The sequence below is a fragment of the Hypanus sabinus genome, chromosome 8 (genome assembly GCF_030144855.1).
Source record: "Hypanus sabinus isolate sHypSab1 chromosome 8, sHypSab1.hap1, whole genome shotgun sequence".
Lineage (NCBI taxonomy): Eukaryota > Metazoa > Chordata > Chondrichthyes > Myliobatiformes > Dasyatidae > Hypanus > Hypanus sabinus.
Genome location: NC_082713.1, coordinates 127,423,651 through 127,448,261, shown reverse-complemented (window position 1 = coordinate 127,448,261; position 24,611 = coordinate 127,423,651). Strand labels below are relative to the sequence as shown.

General features: G+C 41.0%; 1 protein-coding gene across 1 annotated transcript; it reads left to right on the top strand.

Moving 5' to 3' along the window:
- Positions 1-16,411: 16,411 nt before the first annotated feature.
- On the top strand, positions 16,412-23,710 carry LOC132398405 (transmembrane protein 213-like). Its single transcript, XM_059977786.1, has 3 exons — positions 16,412-16,569; positions 16,657-16,734; positions 22,339-23,710. Exons 1-3 carry the CDS (start codon positions 16,494-16,496, stop codon positions 22,521-22,523), a joined length of 339 nt encoding a protein of 112 aa, XP_059833769.1. The 5' UTR covers positions 16,412-16,493; the 3' UTR covers positions 22,524-23,710.
- The last annotated feature ends 901 nt before the right edge of the window (positions 23,711-24,611 follow it).

Here is a 24,611-nt window from a genome sequence, read left to right as displayed (position 1 = left end):
GCTGACTGGTAACGTAGCAGAGAACTAGAGAAGATTTAAACAGCAATTTGAAGTTTATGTATTGGCGATCGGAGCAGATAAACAAATTGGAAAAGACGAGAGCTGCCATTCTATTCCACTTGATTGGTGACGACGCAGTTGAGGTATATAACCATTTTACTTCTGAGAATGGAGATAATTTGAATGTAAAGGTGATAATCGATGAGTTTGAAGCATTTTGTATACCAAAGTGTAATGTGACGTATGAACGGTACAAATTCTTGACCTGTCGGCAGAGAGCTGGTCAAACAATTGATTGATTTGTTACCGAGTTGAGAAACTGCAGTAAAACGTGTGAGTTTGCAGAACTGACAGTCTCTCTCATTAAAGACAGAATTGTTTGCGGCATTCTGGACAATGCTCTGAAAGAAAAACTCTTGAGAGAACCAGATGTAAATTTGGAAAAAGCTTTAATTCTCTGCAAAGCTTCGGAAACCGTTAAGTCGCGACTAAAGAGCTTTTTATTGAGAACTGCAGCGTACACATTGTGAATAACCACAAACATGTTAGAAAAAACAATAAAAAGACAACAAAACCAACAGAGAGCAAGACATCATCTGAAAGAAAAATACTTTGTGATCACTGTGGGAGGGAGCACCGACCTAAAAAGTGTCCAGCGTGTGGAATAATGTGCAATCACTGCGGTGAGAGTAATCATTTTTCATGCTGTTGCAGACATAGAAAGGAAATAAAACACATAAATGCAGTGCTTGAAAATGAATGTGAGAAGTTTTATATAGATGTGCTTTGTGAAAACTAATAAAGTAAGAATGACTGGACTATACCATTGCAAGTGAACCAAAACAATATTCTGTTTAAACTGGATACTGGAACACAAGTAAATGTTCTTGCAGAATCTGAGTTTAATGCATTAAAGCCAAGACCAAAGTTACATTAGACAAATATAAAAGTGACTGGGTATTCAGGTGCAGACATTCCAGTTAAAGGAACATGTGTGGCAAAAGCATCACACAAAAATATTGTGCACACGCTTTCATTTGTGGTGGTGCAAAGGAATGTACAATCAATAATGGGTCTATCTGCCTGTGAGAGACTGAATTTGGTGAAAAGAATCTTAGACCTGGATAGTGACACAGAGTCAGAATACAGTGACTTGATGAAAGAGCAAGAGAGAACGGATTTTAATTCCAATGCGGCAAAAGTAAAAGAAGTCAAAGAAAAATCCCTTTGTTACCAGCATCTAATAAAGCATTGCCACCAAAACCAAACTTGCCGGTACAGTACAATACGGATCTGAAGCCAAGGAGTGACAAGAATCAGGATCCAATTGAAGAAGTGAAAGCACAAGTGAAGGAATTGAGAAGTTTTGTTGAAATGATGAGGTCTCAGCATAAAAACGAGATTACACAGTTAATGAATGAATTGTGATTTCTTCTCAAAGACATTAAGAAAGAGCCAACTTCAGAGTTTCCACTAACTGATGCAGACCAGACAAAACATGAAAATAACAACGAAACACAAGAACTGTGTGAACCTCTTAGAAGGTCGACTCGTGTTCGTAAACCCCCAGAGAGACTGATAGAGACGTGTTAAATTATGCATTTGTTTTGATTAATGTTGCTAATTCTTTTTCTTTTTAAGGAAGGAAGATGTGGTGATATCACATGTCAAGTGTCAGAACGTGATTGGACAAAGTTCTGAGCATGCACAGAAATGATAGAAACTTCAAGAAGCATGGCAGTGTAAAACATGGTTGCTGTTTACTGTTGTTAAATAAAAGTTCTAGTTATGTTCTTCCTGAATATGTTTCTTTATGAGTAACCCATTGTACCTATAAAGAACACAACATAGATGACCTTGATAGATTTGCAGGTGAAGTGTCATGTCACCTGGAAGGATTGTCTGGGGCAAGGTGTAGAGGCAGAACGGGTAGGGGCATAGGTAGCACTTACCACAAATGCTAGAAAATCTCCAGATGCTGGAAATCCAAGGTAACACATACAAAATGCTCGAGGAACTCAGCAGGTCAGGTAGCATCTATGGAAATTAATAAACAGTCAATGTTTCAGGCAGAGACCCTTCATCAGGACTGGAAAAAAGATTAGAAGTCAAAGTAAGAAGGTTTGGAGAGAGGAGGAAGAAGTACAAGCTGGTAGGTGATAGGTGAAACTGGGAGAATGGGAGGAGGTGAAGTAAAGAGCTGGGAAGTTGATTGGTGAAAGAGATAATTGGCTGGAGGAGGGGGAATCTGATAGGAAAGTGTAAAAGATCATGGAAGAAAGGGAAGGAGGAGGAGCACCAGGTGATGGGCAGGTAAGGAGATAGGAAAGAGAGAAAAACAGGAATGGTGAAGAAGATGCAGGGGTCAATTACTGGAAGTTTGAGAAATCGATGTTCATGTTATCAGGTTGGAGGCTACCCAGACAGAATACAAGGTGTTGCTCCTCCAACCTGTGTGTGGTCTCATCGCAACAGCAGAGGAGGCCATGGACTGACATGTTGGAATAGGAAAGGGAAGTATAATTGGGTGGCTACCGGGAGATCCTGCCTTTTCTGGCAGACGGAGCATAGGTGTTCGGCGAAGCAGTTTCCCAATCTATGCTGGGTCTCACCAATATACAGGAGGCCACACTGGGAGCATTGGAAACAGAAGATGACTCGAACAGACTCACAGAAGTTTTGCTTCAACAAGAAGGACTGTTTGGGGCCCTGAATGGTAGTGATGGAATAGGTGTAGGGATGGATGTGGCACTTCTTCCGCTTGCAAGGATAAGCACCAAGAGGGAAATCAGTGGGGAGGGACAAATGGGGGGGGGGGGAAAGAGGGAGAGGGAGAGGGAGAGAGATATATATATATATATCCATCCCTGTAGAAAGTGGTGTGGGGGAAAGGCAGAAGAATCTAGTGGTGGAATCCCAATAGAGAGGGTGCAAGTTGAAGAGAATGATGTGTTAAATGCGTGCATACAAGAGTTCAGAAGGGCAGGATGAGGCAGAACGGGGCTGTTAAATTTATGGATCTTGGGTAGGAGGTAGGAACAAGCAGTATGGGATAGGGGAGATGTGAGGATGGAGGCTGTAGAGGAGAGATCTTTGGAGGTGATGAGATTGGTGATGGTGCAGGAGACAGTGCCCAGGTGCCTCCCAGTGGGGTTCTGATTCAGGGCTCTACAAACTGTAAAAATTGCATTTGGGTTAACATGCAGCCCAAATAACAGAATCATGTGAGAGTAGGTGGTTGGAATAGATGTAATACTAATTAATTGTATTTATCATTTTAGCAACTACAAGAAAAAACGTAGAACTCAATAGTTTTATAACTTATTAATTCTGCTGGCATAGAGAATATTATAGTTTTAATTGCCTGTTGAGACACTGGGAATAGGACAGCCTGGTGGGCTTTTGCTGTGTAAACACCACTGCATAAACAGCTATTACTGTCACTGCAGAAATCGAAAATGATGGTAACAATGGAAGAAATGTTCAGTATCTCCTCTGGTGATTTACTAATGCATTCAATGCCATAAGAACACTCACACCAAACTCCCACTCGCAAAAACATCATCCTGAATAGTGTCATGAATGGGCTTTGCACTTGAAGCCTTTTCTTGAAATAACCTGGCTTTGCAAAGATTAGCTTTATTTGTCACATGTACGTCGAAACAGAGAAGCGTGTCACTTGTGTCAGATCAAATTAGTGAGGATTGTGCCAGGGCAGCCCGCAAGTGTCACCACACTTTTGGTACCAACATAGCATACCCACAAGTGAGTAACTATCATCATGTATCTTAGGAATGTGGGAGGAAATTGGAGCAACCAGAGGAAATACACTCCATCGCAGGGAGCACGAACAAACTCCTTACAGACAGCGGGCGGGAACTGAACCCTTATCAGTGCTCACTGGCACTATATTAGATTACACTAACCTACCACCCTACTACAACAAATATAGGCAGAGGTGACACTCAGGCAGGTGTGAGTGGATGACTAGTTAACTATTATGTCGCTGGTAATGTGGAAAAAAAATGACTAGTGACTTTCAGGCTTAGGCTTTTAATTCTAGAATTTTAAACAGTATGGATTCCCAAACAGTTGGGGAAGGATTTGAGCTTACAGCCTGTATGATTATTTAAGGAACAAAACTGTAGGATTAGCATATCCGTTAACATCCAATGATTTACTTTAGGCATGTCATCAGTGGTGTAATGGAGGAAGCTGAGCAGCCAACGTGCGGCATAGACTTCTCATTATGAATGGAAAAAGAATGGTGAAGAGATCCAATGGCACCATGCCTGAGTTCCAGGTAACAAGCAGAAGCCAGTGAGCAACAAAATGGACATGAACACTGTTGGGAGTGTAATATATCTGACGGATCAGGAGGCATGCCACAGCTACTTAAATGACCTCCAGATTAGTGTTAAGCACTTCCAGTATTGGGCTACTTATGTGATAAACTTGTGGCATCATTAAGAGTTTCAAAGCGGTTTTTCAGTACATGCAGGTGTTCACAGGATTGTCACTTCATTCCTGACAACTCTAAAGGGGGGCATATTTTTGAGGTATTTGGAGGAAAGTTTCGAGAGATGTCAGAGGGTAAGTTCTTTACACAGAGAGTGGTGCTTGGCAGTAGAGGCAGATACATTAAGGGCATTTAAGAGAGTCTTAGATAGTCACATGAATGACAGAAAAATGGAGGTTTATGCAAGAGAGAAAATTTAGATTGCTCTTAGAGTAGGAGGCACAACAGTGCAAGCCAGGGGGCCTGTACTGTGACATGATATTCTATGTTCTATTTGTGAATTAACCTCACGACATTTTCTGCATTTTTTTATTTTTAACATAGACTTCATTTTCAGCATAGGAAGGGTTATTCTCCCTGTATGGTGTATGCCAATGTCAGCGACAGTGCTTATCCTGCCTGATCATGTCTTTCTCTCTCATATTCTCATCTAGCTTCCCCTTAAATGCATTTTCTTCATTTGCTCAATCTTTCTAGATACTTGTATATTCCACATTCTACATACAAAGATGTTATCCATTGTACTTTCTAGTACTTATGGAAATTTAAAATGAGGAAATGATGGGTTTAAGGTGAGAAGGAAAAGATTTAAAGGTGTATTGGGGTGCAAATTTTTCCCCACAGGGGGTAGTGAGATGTGGAATCAGCTGCTAGAGGGAGTGGTCATGCTGCATACAATTACAACATTTAAAGTACATTTGGATGGGTACTTGAAGAGGAAAGGTTTAGGAGGAAATGGTTAAAATGCAGGTAGACAACTTGGTCAACATGGAGGAGCTGGGCAAAGTGCCTGTGCTGTACAATTCTATGATTTATGACACAAGAGCAAGCCATTTGGTCCATGCAATCAGAGCAATTACATTTTTCACACTCCCCTCTCTGCTTCCCTCTACCTCTACAATTTGCTCTCATATCCCCCTTCCGAATGAACAAGATGTGAGTTTTATTTTCAGAACTAATTTTAATCTATCTAGAAATCAAAAGAAACAAAAATATTATTAGTTTTATACCCGTTTTGGTGATTTAAAAAAAAATCTCCATTGACTCTTACTAGTTTATACCATAGGTAATTGACAATGGCCGATTAACTACCTACTCCGGGTGTTTTGGTTTCCACTTTATCTTTGGGACATGGAAGGAAGAGCAAAACCCAAGGCATAACCCATGTTGCCTTAATGTGCAAACTCCACACGGCACTAGAGATCAGGATGGAACCAGGGTCACCGGAGCAGTGCTAAAGGCTGTACTGCTCCACTCCTGCTCCTTCATGTTAAGGGCATCGAGACCTGAAACCTGCACATGAAAATATCAGATCCAACTTCAAACTGGAGCCAGCTTCCACGTGGGGATAGGATTAAGTAAATTCTGTCTGTGGTCAGGTCCCCTGATTATTAGTTTGCGACATTGTGTTCGGTTTTGGTCACCCTCTATAGGGAGAATATTAAACAGGAAAAGTGCAGAAACGATTTACAAGGATGTCGCCAGGACTCAAAGTTCAAAGTAAATCTATTATCAATGTACACATATATCACCATATCCAACACTGAGATTCATTTTCTTGCAGGCATACTCAATAAATTCAATAACCATAACAGAGTCAATTTAAGACCATACCCAACAGGGTGGACAACCAGTGTGCAAAAGACAACAAACTGAGCAAGTACAAAAAGAAAGAAAATGATAATAATAAATAAATAAGCAATAATTATCAAGATGAAGAGTCCTTGAAAGTAGGTCCATAGGTTGAATGAACAGTTCAGTGATGGAGTGATAAGGCAAGTGAATTTGAGTGAAGATATCCCTCTTGGGAATTTTCATCCCGAGATTCCCGCTGTGACTGTGAATAATCAACTCATGGACTCCGAAGTTCAAACATTCAAAATTTCAAAGTTCCAAGTAAACTTATCGTACATTTATGTTACCATATACAACCCTCAGGTTTATTTTCTTGCAGGCACATTCAATAATTCCAATAATCATATTAGAATCAATTTAAGACCACACCCAACAGGGTGGACAACCAATGTGCAAAAGACAACAAACTTGCAAATACAAAAGGAAAGAAAATAATAACAATAATTTTAAAATTAAGTAATAAATATTGAGAAAATTAGATGAAGAGTCCTTGAAAGTGAGTCCATAGGTTGTGGGAACAATTCAGTGATCGGGCACGTGAAGTTGACTGAAGTCATCCACTTTGATTCAAGAGCCTGATGGTTAAGGGGTAATAACTATTTCTGAAGCTCCTGTACCTTCTTCCTGATGGCAGAATCAAGAAGAAAGCATGATCTGGTGGTGGGGATCCGTGATAATGGATGCTGCTTTCCTGCGACAGCATTCCGTGTAGATGTGCTCTGTGGTGGGGAGGGCTTTACCCATGATGGACTGGAGTGTACCCATTGCTTTTTATAGGAATTCCATTCAAGGGCATTGGTGTTTCCATACCAGGCTGTGATACAGCCAGTCAATATACTCTCCACCACACATCTATCGAAGTTTGTCAAAGTTTTAAATGTCACACCAAATCTTTGCAAACTCCTAAGGATGTAAAGGCACTGCCGTGCTTTCTTTGTAATTGCATTTATGGGCTGGGCAAAGGACAGGTCCTCTGAAATGATAACACCAAGGAAATTAAAGTTGCTGACCCTCTCCACCTCTGATCTCCTGATGAGAACTGATTTATGGACCTCTGGTTTCCACCTCTTGAATTCAATAATCAACTCCTTGGTCTTGCTGAGATTGAGCAAGAGGTTGTTACTGTGGCACCACTCAGCCAAGGGACTGAGCAGAAGGCAAAAGTTGGACAGGTTGGGTCTTTTCTTCTTGGGGCATAGAAGAATGAGGGGAAGTCTTACAAAGGGTTAAAATCATGAATGTAACAGTTAGCTTAAAGGTAATTTTCCCTGGGGTGGGGAGTCAAGAACTAGAGGGCATAGGTATATATGCTCTCTATATATCTTTTTTCTCATTGTAATTGAATATTTTAAATATTAATTTGTATTGTGATATACTGCTCCTGCGAAGTACAAATTTCATAACATATGCCAGTGATAATAAACCTGATTCTAATTCTGAGGTTTCACAAGGGAGAGGAAAGATTTATGGGGAACACGAGGGCTACTGTTTTTTTAATGCGTGAAGGGTAGTATGTATGTGAAATGGGCTACCAGAGGAACTGATTGAGTCGGTAATAATAACAACTTTTCAAAGATAGTTGGAGAGGTACAGGATAGATAAAGTAGAGAAGGATATAGCTCAATGTGGGCAACTGTTGAGTAACACACAAAATGGTGGAGGAATTCAGCAGATCAGGCAGCATCAATGGATCTATGGGCAAATAGTAGCAACTTGAATGGGCATCTCGGTTAGCACAGAGCAGATGGGCCAAAAGGCCTTTTTCACTGCTGTACCACTCTACGACAAGCATAATACTGACATCTGGACATGGTGCATGCAAGCTGCACACCAGGTTGACTTGCTCTCAGACAGCACAATTTCCATGCCTGAAGAATCAATGCCAATGTGGAGGACGAGGGAAGTATGGAGATGGAGCCACAAAGCAAGGTAGCAGACTTGAGATACTTCACTGGAATCAGTACTGCTAGTCAGCAGGAGGAGGTATGGTATTCACTCAGATTGCAGTGGGAGAGGATGCCTGTAGCTGCTGCCATGATGGCGTGCTGAGAGGTGGCTGATGGGGCAAACAGGGGTATGAAGTGTAGGGAGTGACGTGATGATCTAACAAGGTCAAAAACAGTGAATATATTTGAGAAATTACCTTCTGCCTCCTGGTTCAGGCTCCCACAGCCTTTCACTCTATTCCTTGCGCTTGCATTAGATAACCACACAGCCACTCAGATTTCAGCACCTTCTGTTTATCTCATTTCTGTTTACAATTGCCTCAGTATGAAACATTTTTGAAAATTTGGCGCCCTTATTTACAAAAGACAGGATTAAATATATAGGTGCTCCGAAGATAAAATAATTGGTTATTTGGGGAAAGAAATAAATATATATACACTAAAACTATTACGAACTCTGTGGAGCATGTGGGGATCTTCCGATATCCAGGCACTCTTTCTTTCTTTCTTTTTCTTTTTCTTTTTTTCTATAGGGGAGGGGCTAAGGGGAGGGGGAAAGGGTATATATTTTTTTCTTTCTATAATCATTTGAAAACTCAATAAAAAAAGTTAAAAAAAAACCAATTGCCTCAGTAACATCAATTGCCTGTCTCTTGAAACCTTTAGCTTTAACACAGCACTGTGTAGCACAGCGCCTGCGATCCAGATTCATCTCAGCTGATGCCTGTGCAGTCTCGCTGTAACCGAGAGGCCTTCTTCTGGTGCTCCATTTTCCTTCCACATCCCAAAGGCATACAGGTTAGTGTGTTAATTGGTCACGTGGGCGGCACAGGCTCAATGGGCAGGATAGGCCTGTTAGTAGGCTGTATTTCTAAATAAATAAATATGGCCATTGACACCAGGGGTGTCAGGGCAGACATGCTAAAGAAGAGTAAACACAAAGTACACTGCAGATGCTGTGGTCAAATCAAGACGTACAAAAAAGCTGGATGAACTCAGCAGGTCGGGCAGCATCCGTTGAAAGAAGCAGTCAACGTTTCTCTCCCAAAACGTTGACAGCTCCAAAAAAAAAGTTTTTTGTACGTTCAGAGGAATTAGCACAGAGGGGAGAATTCTAAATTTGTGCCTCTGCTTAGCTAAGAGCCAGCCCAAGTTAACAAACATGGGGCGATGGGTGGCTGGGATCTAATGCAAATTAGGACATTTATTTATTTACAGACAAGCATTGAATGGGCCTTTCCAGCCCATACCCCCCCCCTCCCCCCAGCAACCTCTGACAACCCCAATTTAACCCTGACCTAATTTACAATGACCAATTAATCTACCTGGTACGTCTTGGACTGAGGGAGGAAACCAGAGCACCCGGGAAAACCCACACATCCCACAGGGAGGACTGGCCTCAGATCTTTAGAGAGTAGAATAGGGATGTGTTAAAACATCCCAGATTTTTAAAAAGTTGGAGTCAAATTTCTCTGCGACTATGGTTGGATTCCAACTTGTGTGTCTCCAAATCAAGGTCCAGAAATCAGACACAAGTGTAGTATTTTAACCCACCTCCTCTGACGTTTTTCTTCCTTCCTCTACTTATTCCCTAAAACTGGTCTTATTGGGTATGTTAATATGCAGACTAGAACTGCTGAATCTTAACATCTTAATAGAAGCTGCCATCAATTCTTGCTACTCCAGCTGAAAATAAAATCTTCACTCCTCCTCCTTCTTTAAGATACTCAACAAAGGAGCATCTCCTTGGACAAACCGAATGCCACCCTCTGCTTTCACTCACCTGCACCCCTCAACATTGACTCCAGGCCCCTCATTGTCATAGACTTATTGAATGATACAGCATGGAAACAGGGCCTTCAGCCTCATGAGGCTACAGAAACCATTAAGCATATGTACACATATCCTATACTAATCACACTTTATACTCTTCACATTCTGAAGCATCTTCCCGACTCTACCACCCACTGGGACTCTACGTACAATTTACAGTGGCAGATGAGGCTACCAACTCACACGTCTCTAGGACGTCTCTATTCAGTCAGACAGAGAATATGCAAATTTAAGATTGGAGGTGGGCCAGAAGGCCTGTAAGGGAGCAGGGCTGGAAGTTGTATCACTGTAACAGCATTCTGACACCTTTATGTTCTGCATTTTTCCAGAATGAAGTAATCTCTAAATTTTCTGCTATTTCACAACTTGTAATACTGGCATTCCATTACTAATAATCAATTCTCACAGTGATTATGCAGGATTCATGAATGGGCCAGTATTTTCAAGTAGTGACATCACATTCTACTGAATGGGTCACCAGGGAATTTTCAGAAATACATTAAAATAAGTAACTGAAGATGAGAATTTCCACATGATCAATCTCCACCCATAGGCGGAATAGGTTCAAGTTCAAATATATCAGGCATAAAAATACTAAACAAATCAATCACTTGTGTCCTTTTTAAGTTATACTGATATTCTTCCTGTCTACCTTGCCAAATGTGCTCCTGAGTCTGGACAGTAAGTTGTTGAGTAATTGATTGATTAGTTATGAATGGAAACAGAAACATTCCAATTAAAGTAAAACTCAGATAACGGTATGCCAGTGCTTGAAAAATCTGACAGCTTGAGATATGAATGTGAGTTAAGGATCAGGGAGTACAACCAATGTAAGGGTCCAGACTGTGGGCCAGGTCTATTGAGAAAACAACCAACGTAATCAACAACTCCATCCCACCCTGATGCTTCCCTCTTTTCCCTTCTCCCATTGGGCAGAAAGTACAAAAGTTTGTGAATATACACCACTTTATTGAAGGACAGCTTCAATCCCACTATCATTAGACTCGTGAATGGATTTCCCTTGCACTAAAGCTGAACTCTTAATCTCTCCATCCACCTCATTGTGGCCCTTGCTCTTCATTTTATCTACCTGCTCTATACTTTCTCTGGAACTCTATTCTGTATTTTTTCCTTTAGTTCTACTTTGATGTATTTGTGCATGAAATGATCTGTCTACATGACATGTAAACTGAAGCCTTCCACTGATTTCCATATATATGGCAATAATAATCAGTTATTAACTTCAGAGAGGGTACAGTGATGTTATGAGAAGGGATGGAAGCCATTTATATTCTTGAGCAATTATGATTGAATGTTTAATTGTCTACCCCAATCCATACCCATGTCTTCTTGACTACCCTATTTGCATCTTTTCAGTCATATTACTGGCCAGTCGCACTTCAGAAATGATCCAAATTGTGGTTGCATGGCTTTCCTTGTGATTCTGCATAAAGCAGGTTGTTCTCCTTTGAGTTTTCATTTTGGGAAGTGTATGGCACACATGCACACTCTTCTCCTGCAATATTAACAAAAACCTCTGCTCTTTTTCCAAAGCCTTCGCCTCTGGTGTTATTATACTGATTATCGAAGATCCAACCTTTAACTAACAGTTAAAATTTGGGAATGCTACAGACATCACTTTTGGTCATTATTCCAAGCACTGCATCTCAGTCATAGCTTCCCTCCTCTCTATTGATTGTCATTTGACCAGGACTGTTTGTAACTCCAATGCAAGTTGAAAAGTGGGCAAAACTCAGCAGCTAGTGGAGCATCTGTGCAGACACAACTGAAGTTAGCACTTCATGGAAAGATAAACCAAAGCATTAATCATTTTAGCACTCCAGTCTGCCTGCACTGCACTTGCTCTGTAACTGCAACACTATATTCTGCATCTTGTTTGATGCACATATGTCAAGTTCTAGTTTAAACTTAGTTGTCATTAAACAATACACATGGATACAGCCAGACAAAACAGCATTCCTCCAGGGCCAAGGTGGAAAACACAGTACAACAGTCACACACAGCACAATTGATATCTAGCACATATGATAACGATAGCAGTAAAACAGATAAAAGCTAAGTTGGCCCCATAAGAGGTTTCGCTCCTCTTGAGGAAAGATATCAGAAAGTCTTGAGTCTTATTGAAAACCACCTGGAAGAACTGCAGAACAAAATTGAACAGTATTTTTCCTCCCTTTCAACAGAAGTGTATGACTGGGTGAGGGGCCCTTTCTCTGAAATTTCTGCTCAGCCTGAGAACTTGACCTTGAGAGAAGAAGAAGAACTTTTTGAACTGCAGTCTGATCGTGCACTCAATTACTGACCTGCCCTGGACAAGTTCTGGATTTCTGTAAGGAAGTGTACCCTGCCATTCATTTTGCTGCAGTTTTCAACCTTACATGTGTGAGCAAACTTTTTTTTCTTGTTTAACAAGCCTTAGGAGCAAGGGTAGAAATCATCTCATGTCAGTTAAGGGTGAAATCCATGTGTGCTTATCTCAAGTTCGACCCAGAATTGAATATTTGTGCAGCAAAAAACAAGCACAGGTTTCACCTGCTGGGCCTATATTTGAACCTGATCATGTCACTTAGTAAGAATGTTTTTTTCAAAGTCATGTATAAAATTGTCTTAGGCTATATTATTCTTCATATTGCTTTGGCCTATGATTTTTAGTAACTACCATTCAACATTGTCTACAAATTTTCATGTTGTAAATAGCATTAATTAAAATCAATTTACAACCTTTATTTAAATTAAATCTATTGAGCCTAGCTTTAGAAAAATTAAAACCCATTTTGGCTTAAACCAGTTATTTAACAGAAATTTATTATGTTTGCTTGATGAGTTTTTAAAATTTATGAAAGGGAAAGAAAGAGATTAATTTCAAGCTAAGCTTAATTGCCTGTCTTTTTTTCAATAGAGGTTGGCTAGAAGTTTTTTCTCTACCCAAAAAAGCATTGACAATTATTTTTAGATTATTATATCTACAACTTACAGTCATGCTATGGTACAGTGAGCTGTAGGTAAAATAATTTTTATGCAGGCGTTGCCTGAGACCGGAGAATTATTTCAAGGGTTTCTCTAGGGCAAAAAGGTTGAGAAAAGCTGATATACAGTATATTGTGCGTGCACGTTTTCAAGTGACTTTCTACTTGGTGCTCCTGTTTCGTCCCACATCCCAAACTTCTGATGATTCCTAATTAGCAAAAAAAAATCAAAAGGGGAGTGAATGGTGACATGGACAAAAGAGCAGGTTGCAAGACCTCAGGGAAATGAGAGAGTGAATGGGACTGAAGGGGTTACCACTCTAGGAGCCAGTGGTGAATCTGAAGGGAATGATTGCTTCTTTCTATGTTACTATAAGTAAATTAGTATACATGAAATATTGGATCATTTACCTCAATAAATAAGTGAACAAATATAATGTTTTTTGTGTTATTTATTTAACTGGGTTCTGTTTATCTAGTTTTAAGACTTACGTGAAGATCTGATCACATTTTAGGTCATACTTATGCAGAAAAAAAGAAAATTCTACAGGGTTCACAAACTTCCTCGCACCACTGTGAAGTGTAAAAGAGAGGCGAGAGTAGATATCGGACTGTTGGAAAGTGATGTTGGAGAGATCATAATGGGGGACAAGGAAATGGAGGATGAACTGAATAAGCATTTTGCATCAGTCTTCACTGTAGAAGACACTAACAGTCTGCTGGAAGTTCGAGAGTGTCAAGGAGCAGAAGTGTGTGAAGATGCCATTACTAGGGAAAAGGTACTTGGGAAACAGAAAGGTCTGAAGGTAGACAAGTCACCTGGATCAGGTGGTCTACACCCCATGGTTCTGAAAGAGGTGGCTGTAGACATTATGGAGGCACTAGTAATGATTTTTCAAGAATCAAAGGTTTCTGGCATGATTGTGGAGGAATGGAAAATTCCACTCTTCATGAAGGGAGAGAAGCAGATGAAAGGAAATTATAGACCATTAGTCTGACCTTAGTGGTTGGGAAGGTGTTGGAATTGATTGTTAGGGATGTAGTTTCTGGGTACTTTAAAGCACATTATAAAATAGGCCATAATCAGTCAGCATGGTGTCCTTCAGGGGAAATCTTGCCTGACTAATAAGTTGGAATTCTTCGAAGAAATAACAAGCAGGACACACAAAAGAGTATCAGTGGATGTTGTACACTTGGATTTTCAGAAGACCTTCAACAAAGTGTCACATATAAGGCTGCTTACAGAAAAGACACTAGCATGGATAGAGCTCTGGGCTTTCACAGGGGTTTGTGTTGGGACTGCTTCTTTTTACATTTTATGTCAATGACTTGGATAACAGAATTGATGGCTTTGTTGTGAAGTTTGCAGATGATGCAAAGATAGGTGGAGAGGCGTGTAGCCTTGAGGAAGTAGAGAGGCTACAGAGGGACTTAGACAGATTAGGAGAATGGCAGATGGAATACCGTGTTGGGAGGTGTATAGTCATGCACTTTAGTAGAAGAAGTAAAAGTGTGGACTATATTCTGAATGGAGAGAAAATTCAAAAATCTGATTGTGAAGGGACTTCAGAGTCCTCATGCAGGTTTCCTGAGAGGTTAACTTGAAGACTGAGTCAATGGTAAGCTGATCTTCTGGTAAGATAGTTCAAACGTGGCGGCCTCTTGGGAGCTAGCCAAAGGTGCGCTTTGCTTTTTAAAATGCATTTTTTATGATCATAAGACCATACTGGGCTGCTAGAAGAGCTGGTGCAGCAAGTCTAGAGAAGAAGCCAGTAGACGGGCTAGAGGAGCTGACCCGGGTGCAGATTATGCTGCTGCCTGCTACTCGAGGGCATCAGAGTTGATCAGTGAAAGCAGCATGCAGTGCAACCGTGAGTGACTGCCTTGGATGCTTCTCTTGTGATCACCAGACCCTATTGGACATTGATAATGCGAGATGTTGCAGGCCTGCTTCCCTTGTTCGGTGGTGAGACAGTTGACGATGCAGCAGCACGGCCTTGGCTGAAGCAAGGACAGGGCCTCAAGCGGGCTTATCTGCTGCCGTAGTCCAGGTGAGACGATGCCAGAGGCGATGTAGGGAGCTGGCCTCTCCCATCCGTGCTGCCCTCCAGTGTCTGACTGGTGGAATGACAGGCTGGATTGCCATCAACTTGCATGTCGCTCAGGGACTTGGACTATACATGTGTTTTCATGTGTAACAATGTGTGTATGTTTTTTTCTCTTTCTCTTGCTACTGTATTTTAAATGCACCTTAGCCCCAGAGGAACGCTGCCTGGTTCAAATGTATCCATGTATGGTTTGAATGATAAGTAAACTTGACTTGATTAGGTGAAGAAAGCAAATGCAACGTTCATTTCGAGAGGACTAGAATATTAAAGCAAGGATGTAATGTTGAGTCTTTATAAAGTACTGGTGAGGCCTCACTTGGAGTAGTGTGAGCAGTTTTGAGCCCCTTATCCCACAAAGGATGTGTTGACACTGGAGAGGATTCAAAGGAAGTTCATGAAAATGATTCGGGGATTGAAAAACTTGTTATTTGAGGAGCATTTGATGGGGCTCTAGGGCTCTACTCACTGGAATTCAGAAGAATGAGGGGGGACCTCATTGAAACTTATCAAATGTCGAATCGCTTCGATAGAGTTGCTGTGGAGTGGATGCTTCCTATGATGGGAGAGTGTAAGACCAGAGGACACAGTTTCAGAATAGAGGGGTATCCTTTCAGAATGAAGAAGAGGAGGAATTTCTTTAGCCTGAGAGATGTGAATCTGTGGAATTTGTTGCCACAGGTGGCTATGGAGGCCGAGTCATTGAGTATATTTAAGGCAGATAGATTCTTGAATAGTCAGGTCATGAAGGGAGATGGGGAGAAGGCAGGAGATTGGGGCTGAGAGGATCTAAATGGATCAGCAACGATGAAATGGTGGAGCAGACACGATGGGCCAAATGGCCTTATTCTGCTCCTGTACAGTATCTTACGATCTTAAAGAATGTGAGGAGCCAAAGAAGTGGTCCTTAAGAAGTGCAGATCTCAGATGCTTAGGAATTGGGATGGTCAGATTACTTCACAATTCCATCCTCTTTGTCTGAGCTCTTCTTTTCAGATTGTGACCACTGTTTTAGTTATTCTACCCAGGGGATACATCATACTTGCCTCTACCCGGTCAAGCCCCATGGGAGTTTTGTTCCAATCTAATCACCTATTCTTCTAAACCATGGAGTGTAGATCCAATCCACTGAATCCCCCACCCCCACATTACAAGGTATTGGAAAAGTACAACTCAACATGAGAAAAATTAAAATTAATTTTAATTAAAATTAAACATCCCTCTAGGGCCATGTACCTGCATTCCTAAATTCATTCCCAGTTTATGTAATCCTGCATAGCTGCAAACCACTGTCTTCTTTGATCTAGTGTTGGGCAGGCAATAGTTACTTTAACGGATTGGAGGCGGGTCTAACCTAGAGATTGAACATTACGTTTCTTTCCTCCCAGCTTTTTTAAAAGGGGATGTTGTGAAACAATAACAAAGAGGTACGAGGCCGAGAGAGACCAGAAGCAATTTCCTTCAGACCATGGATCTCAGTTCACTGAGCCGTCTCCTTATAAACCCCACTCACCTGGTCCTGTTCTGGGTATCTGCTGCAATTGGTAAGCACTCGGACTTGTATGAACTTGTGATGTCATTTTGTCAAGCTTTCAAAGAAACTTTCTTCAACATTCTTATTGCTTTCTCAGAACAAGGATCTGCCTCACTTGAATACAACTTCAGTTTAAACAATTCAATGACCCACAACATGGATCGGTGTGAACAGTGTGAGTATGTTTAAGAGTTCAGCTTATTAACTTAAAATACTGATCAATAGGATTCCTGCCTACAGGAACAAATCTGCAAACTTGTTCTGTTGCACTAAGTTTTTGTTGTCAATGTTACACCTAGAGAGGAAATTTCCCATTCCCTGAATTATAGGTGAAGCAAATGCTAGTTTTTGCATTTAAAAACAAAAAAAAACAAATATTTCATCTGGCTTATTAGTGATGTTCTGAAATGTACCAGAGAACATGAAAGTGCTCAACTATATAAAAGCACAGCCTATGTTTGAAAGTTATACTCTAGCTTTGGAGAAATGAATCAATGAGCTGACGTCAGCATACAGTGATTAAATACGCACAAAACTGTACATTGAGAAAAGTTCTCATTGACCTCCTATTCAAGGATAGTGAACACAGATTTAAAGTGATGGGCAAAAGAAAGAAGGGCTAGGGGTGCAAGAGTGAAGAATTTTATTTCACCTGTTAATCTGCTATAGTTATAAAATGAATCTTTAAAGGAAAATGATTGATGGGGTTATGGGAATTGGATGACTATGTAAAGAGCTGTAATAAATGGATGACTGTGTACAGGGATGACATAGTTTCCTGTGCTGTAACTATTTTACAAGAAACATTTAATGGCAGTACAGTGCTACAGCAAATAGACCTACTGCTTACACTTGTGGTGACTTTGGTTCCATCCCAGATTTGGGTGCTGCTGCAGAGGGGTAGTTTGCATCCTTTCCCTGTGGCTGCATGCCCTTCCTCTGGGTGCTTTGGCTTCTTCCCACATCCCAAAAACATTTTGGTAGGTTACTGTCTACTGTAAATTGATTCTTCATGTAGGAAAATATCAAACAGAAGCCAGAGGAACTACATAGCGGGGTATCTAGAATAAAAGAGGTAACTAATGGAGTGCTCTACTAGGAGCTACAATGGGTCCAGTGCGTCCAATGTCTCATGTGTTGCTATGTTTGATAGGTATTTACAATTTATCCTCAACTACAGCCACTCACCTTCTTCAGGATCTCTTCCTCTCACTCCAACTCTAACCCGAACCCTGATTGTCAATCACTCTCCAACCACAGAAGGCACACTGCTCGGTCTGAAAGCCTTGGGGGGAATATTTATTCACCCACCCACTACTGCCTGATGTCAGTATCTTGCTCAGCCAGCATTCTCACTCAACATATATCTCCCCTTCTTCCATAAACCCATGGAGCCTCTGACAGCAAATCTACCCCAATTCGCAGGGCCCATCATCTCTCATTCGCTCCTAAATCCACGGGCTCTCCCATTTCCTGCTCACATAATCCCAATGGGCCTATGCTCTCGTGTAGCTCCTAAACCCACTGGGCTTGGGTCTTCACCTAATGCTATTCTTATGAGGTGCCAGTCACACTATTATGAAATGAATGGGGTCTTTGCTTCTTGCGCTGCTGGTAAACCCAGGGGGCCTCTGATTTCCTCTGTTTCCTGATCTGTCCTGAACCTTTAGCACTACGTTTGAACCCACATGCCACATTGCCAGTAGACAATCTGTTAAAAATCTCATATAAACAATTCACATCAGAAGTTCAAATGATATTAAACACTGAGTAGAGAATGAAATCCTTTCCAAGGTGTGGACCTGACCTGGAAAAATAAACATAATGATTTATCACTTTTGACATTACAAACATGATTTTTAAAAATGAACACAACAATGTGTACCAATTCCAAAATTATTGCATGTCTTATTGGCCCACTTTTATCAGTGCTGCATTATGAAAATGCACATCATAGCATAGTGGATCAATCATCCAGTCACTCCTAAAACACAGTGTTCTTGGCACTTTCTATAGCTATCGTACCACATGCGTCCTGGTACCAGAAGCAGTTTGTCTTGTAGGCTGAACAGCACAGCAAATGGGCTTCATCAGTCTGTATAACTTTGCTTTGTTCGCTTTCCTCTGAAAAACCCTATAAAGATATTTTTAAGGAATGGTTCAGCTCATCAGAGACACCTGAACCTATGTTATGAGCTGCTCAATGTAGTCAAACCTGAAGATCCTGAAAACAACAGAAGTAGACCCACCAGAACAACACTGCTGCCAAATTAGTGTCAGCTTTAGTTCTGAACAAGCAGAGTTGGTCTTCCAGTTATGTTCCTGGGGCACATTTAAAGAGACTAGCTCTGCTTGAATTTACTTATTAACCTGGTATGGAAATGCATAGGCAATGCTGTGCTACAACAAGGAACAGTTAAAAAAAACCCCATCAAAACAGAAGATGCCAGAAACAGAAATGAGGCAACATCTATGGAGAGAGGAAGACAAGTAATGTTTCCGGTGAAATGCCTGCTGTCAGAACAGGGAAAGAAAGAAAAGGCAGCAAGCAACAGATTGGACATAAAGAATATCCCTCATGGTTTCAGGCAAAGGTTGACCTAGATCTGAAGTCATCTGCTTGAGGTGTTTGCAGTGCAGTTAGATGGTAAGGACACAGATAAAGAAAGAGATAGTTTAAGTCCACGAACTCCTCCAATACGAGCATCAGACCAAGAGGTAGAACTAGGCCATTCAACCTATTGATTTTGCACCACCATTCAGTCATGTCTGATTTATATTTACTCCTCAACCCCATATTCCTGCTTTCTCCCCATACGTTTTGATGTCTTTTCTAATCAAAAACCTAACAACCTCTACTTTAAATATACCCAATGGCTTGGCTTTCAGAGCCATCTTTCCTTCTCATTTCTGTTCTAAAGGGCCATTCTTTTATTGAGGCTGTGCCCTTTGGTCCTGGACTCCCCTACATCCGGAAACCATCGTCTCCATGTCCATTCTATCCAGGCCTTTCAATATTTGGTAGCATTTAAATGAGATCCCCTCCTTATCCATCTAAACTCCACCGGTTGCAGGCCCAGAGCTATCAAACACATCTCATACATTAACCTTTTCATTCTGGGATCATTTTCATGAACTTCCTCTGGATCTTCTCCAATGCCAGCACATCCTTTCTTAGATACGGGGCTCAAAACTGCCCACAATACTCCAAATCTGGCCTGACCAATACCCTATAAAGTCTCGCCATTACATTCTAGCCTTTATATTCTAGTCCTCTCAAAATGAATGCTAACATTGCATTTGCCTTCCTTACCACTGGCTCAGCCTGCATATTAACCTTAAAGAAATCCAGCACGACTCCCAAGTTCCATTACACCTGTGATTTTTGAATTTTCTACCCATTTAGAAGATAGTCTATTTCAGTATTTCTTCTGCCAAAATGCATAATGTACACTTCCCTATACCATATTCCATCTCCCACTTCTTTGCCCATTTTTGCAACTTCTCCAGGTCTTCCTGCAGACTCCCTGCTTACTCAACTCCACATATTCTTCATAATCTTTAAAGTTGGCCATAAAACTATCAGTTCCATAGAAACATAGAAAACCTACCGCACAATTCAGGCCCTTCGGCCCACAAAGCTGTGCTGCACATGTCCTTACCTTAGAAATTACCTAGGGTTACCCATAGCCCTCTATTTTACTAAGCTCCATATACCTGTCCAGGAGTCTCTTAAAAGACCCTATTGTATCCGCCTGCACCACCGTCGCTGGCAGCACATTCCACGCATTTACCACTTTCTGCGTAAAAAAAAACTTACCCCTGACATTCCTCTGTACCTACTTAAACCTGTGCCCTGTCATGTTAGCCATTTCAGCCCTGGGAAAAATCCTTTGACTATCTACACAATCAATGCCTCTATCCACAGATCAATTAACATAATGTAGAAAGCAGCAGACCCATCACTGACCAGTGCGTAATATCATTAGTCATGGCAGCTAACCAGGAAAAACCTTCTGTATTCTCACTCTTTGCCTTCTGCAAGTTTGCAGAGCTCCTATCCATGCTCCTAGCTCCCCTGTAATACCATGTATTATTTCTTGTTCAACAGCCTCATGTGCATCACCTTCTCAAAGATCTTCTGAAAATGCAGATAAACAACACCCACTGCCTCTCTTATTGTTTACCCTGATTGTTACTGCCTGAAAGAATTCCAACAGATGTGTCAGCTAAGAAACTGTACTGACTTCAGCCTAGTTTATCATGCACTTCTAAGTTACCCCAAAACCTCATCCTTAAGAACGAACCCTTACCAACCAATGAAGTCAGACTAACCGGCTTATAATTTCTTTTGCCTCCCTCGCTTCTTAAAGAGCAAAGTGAGATTTTCAATTTTCCTGTCCTCTAGAACCTTCACTGACTCCAGTGATTCTTTAAAAATCACTATTATTGCCTCCACAATCTCTTCAACTACCTCTTTCAGAACCCTGGAATATGGTCCATCTTGCCCAAGTGACTTATCTACCTTCAGACTATTTAGCTTCCCAAGCACCTTCTCTTCAGTAGTAGTGACTACAATGACTTCTGTTTGCTGATGCTCTCTAATTTCTGGCATGGCACAGGTGTCATCTGCAGTGAAGGCTGATGCAATGTGCACAAAATGTTGGAGCAAGAAGGTTAACATTTTGAACCGAGATCCACCATCAGGGCTGACATAAAATACTTATTTAGCTTGTTCTGTCATTGTCAATTACTTCTCCAGTGTTGTTTTCTAGTGGTCCAATGACCTCCTTTGCCTATCTTTTACTCATTACATGTCAGAAAAAAAACTTTGGTATCCTCTTACATTTTTGTCTAGTTTACTTTCTTCTATCATCTTATTGCTTTTTCAGTTGTTTTCCTTTGGTTGTTGAAAGTATCCAAATCTTCTAACTTCCTGCTAATTTTTGCTATTTTATATGCCCTCTCTTTTATTTTTATGCTGACATTGACTTCCCTTGTGCCATGGTTGCCTCTTCCTCCCTTTAGAATGCTGTTTCTTCTTTACTTCCAGAACTCAGGCATTGCTACTCTACATTACCCCAGTTAGTGTTCCCTCCAATCAATTTTTGCTAGTTCCTCACTGGTGCCTCTGTAGTTCCCCCCTTTACTCCACTGTAACACCGATACATTCAATTTAAGTTTCTCTCTCATAAAAAGCATGGTGAATTCTACTGCATTACGATCACTGCCGCCTAAGGGTTCTCTCACCTTTAGCTCCTTTAATCAAACTTGGTTCATTGCACAACAGCAAAACCAGAATTGCCTTTTCCCCAGTGGGCTTGACCACAAGCTGCTCTAAAAAGTTACCTTGTGGCCACTCTCTAAAGTCGTTTTCTTGGGATTCAGTGCCAAGTGCTGATTTGAACTTTCAAGTCTTGCTATTCTTGTTTCAGGTACAGAATCTTGCATGCTTGTTTTCTTAAGTGGCATCTTTATCATACAGGAAACAAGGTGCACTGCACCCTCTGTTCTTAATATGTTACAACAGAGCTGGAAGTTTTCCAGTGCCTGGGAGGATAGTAGGAGTTCTAACAGCACTTCCGCCTCGACAACATCTTTCTGCCAGTAATTTCCAAAGTAGTAAGTGTTGTAACAGTTCCCAAAGGGTCACCACTCTTAACCTGCCTGGTGACTGGCAGGCTACAAAACTCAGTTTGCAAAATTGACTTAAATAAAATGGTCTTGGTTATTATAAAAAGATGTCCTTTATTAAACTACAAGTTACATATCTCCACAGATTTTCAGAATGGCCAGGATCTTTGTGCAGTAACAAAATCGTGCTGTCAGACAGGAGTGGATGAATACGGCTGGATTGCTGCGGCTGTCGGTTGGAGTCTTTGGTTTCTCACCCTCATCCTTGTCTGTGTGAATAAAGTAGCAAAGCTGAGGCCGGATGAGTCACAGAAGTACCCTTCAGCCTAACACCTGGGAGGAAGAAACCCTTAGGGAAGGAAGAAGGGAGCTCTCAGACTTCCTTTGGCATCATCTTAGCAAACTACAGTCATCAAGTTGCTTGAAGCAAAATAAGACTATCTATTGGAAGTGGAACTCAATACAGGCTGCTAGATTATGCTAATCTACACGACATTGATCGAGGATTTCGGAAATAACTGACAGTGAAACTGTGCGTTGTTTCATATCTTCCATTGCACTTGAAGAATTGATCATTTGATAAATAATTTTTACTTTTTGCTCCTACCATTTCTCTATTGTAAAATGTGTCAGTTGTTGTTTTATTGTCTTTATTCTTAGGGCTTCTTTGAACTTCTTATCCTTGTTCCAGGTTCAGCATCTTGCATGTTTGTTTTTTTTTGTTGTGTGGCATCTCAAGTGTTACCATGGATTTGGAATTACTTCAGTGCCTGGAAAGATAAGTTACCTAATAGTGCATGGTGGGCTATCATACCTTTTCCAGTGCCCTTGCTTATGAGTCCCACAGTGCTGCAGTAAAACAGGTGTGATCTACTTAGCAAACTCTCATTAGCCTCAAAAAACCAGCAAAGGCCTGATTTTACACATGACCTCAGTTTCTGCAGGGCATAATTAAATATGGAAAAGTCCTCTTCTAACATCCAGTGGATATTGCTGGGCAGTTCTGGCTAACTACATCTATTGTTGTCACATACACAAAGAACTCATAAGAAAAATCATGATCCTGAGTGTTCAGACAGCAGGCATGGTGGAATTTAGGCTTCCTTCACCTATTCTCGCATTTTCCTAATGCAATCACACCAGTTGTTATGAAGTCCAAAGTTACCAGGATATCTTTTCCAATGGACTTTCCTTATCTTTGATACTTTCTTACTTTGCACATACAATGGTCCTGAAAATATTATAAAAATCTATTCCCCAATACTATTATTTCCTTGGTGTTGCCTTTAATGCAATTTTTAGAAGCAATAGGGCAGAACTCAATTCATTTTTTGATCCTTGATAAATCAAAAAACTGTTAACTGTTGACTGATCAACAGTTACCTAGCACATTTGGTTGAAATTATTGCTGTACAAAGGGGTCACACCAGTTACTGAAATCAAAGGTTCACATACTTTTTCCAACAAATCCATGCAATATTGGTTAATTTTTTCAATAAATAAACGAACAAGTATAATGCTTTCTGTGTTATTTATTTAATTTGGTTCTCTTTATCTAGCTTCAGCCCTCAGTTTCTAATATTTAGCAGCTAATAATATTAGAATGTACCTCTTCCTTAAGGTTGTTATAGCTGGGGTGATAATGGGGACATGCTCACACCACCTATTAAAAGCTCCCAATGGTGTGCACATCAAATAGCCTCTGACAACCAAGTCCAGCTTCTGACCTTCACGTGTGGCTTAGCTACCAAGCCCAGCAGAACCATTTTTACTGACAGAAGGGGCAAAGACGAGTTACTGGTGCCTTAAAAGCAGTCACTTCGGGCAGATAGGACTCATCAGCCATGGTTGGCAGCTCATCTAGGAGAAGGAAAGCTCTGATCTCTAACTTATGCTGCCTTGCGGCTGTACCCACTCATGGGGAAGGCCTGGGGAGTAAACCCAGAGGGAAAAATCCGGAGCTGGAGCCCCTAAGGCAGTCCTACTTTGAGTTCAATTCTGACTGGCAACTCCTGTGACCCTGCTGGTGCCAAACTATATCAGTCCTGTCATTTCTCTGAGTTCATCAGATGCATAGAGAGGGGGAGCTTGCTACATGGGCAACAGATTGTTCTCCATATTGTTACGGCCCAGGCTCGTGTATCTAGACAGCTAGGGTACAATATCTATGGTCAACTCTGACCGATGAAGGCTTCACTCACTCACGTCTTCCTTCACCATATTTCTACAAAGTTTATTTCACCATTCAGAAATCTGAGATGTTCCAGACTCCCAGGTATGATCCGGACCTTTGCTACTGTGTTACTGTCTGCATGGAGTTTGTACGTACTCCTTGTAATTGCATGTTTCCCTCTGGGTATTTCCATTTCCTTCCCCATCCCAAAGTCGAGATGCAAGATTAATTAACCAACGTAAATT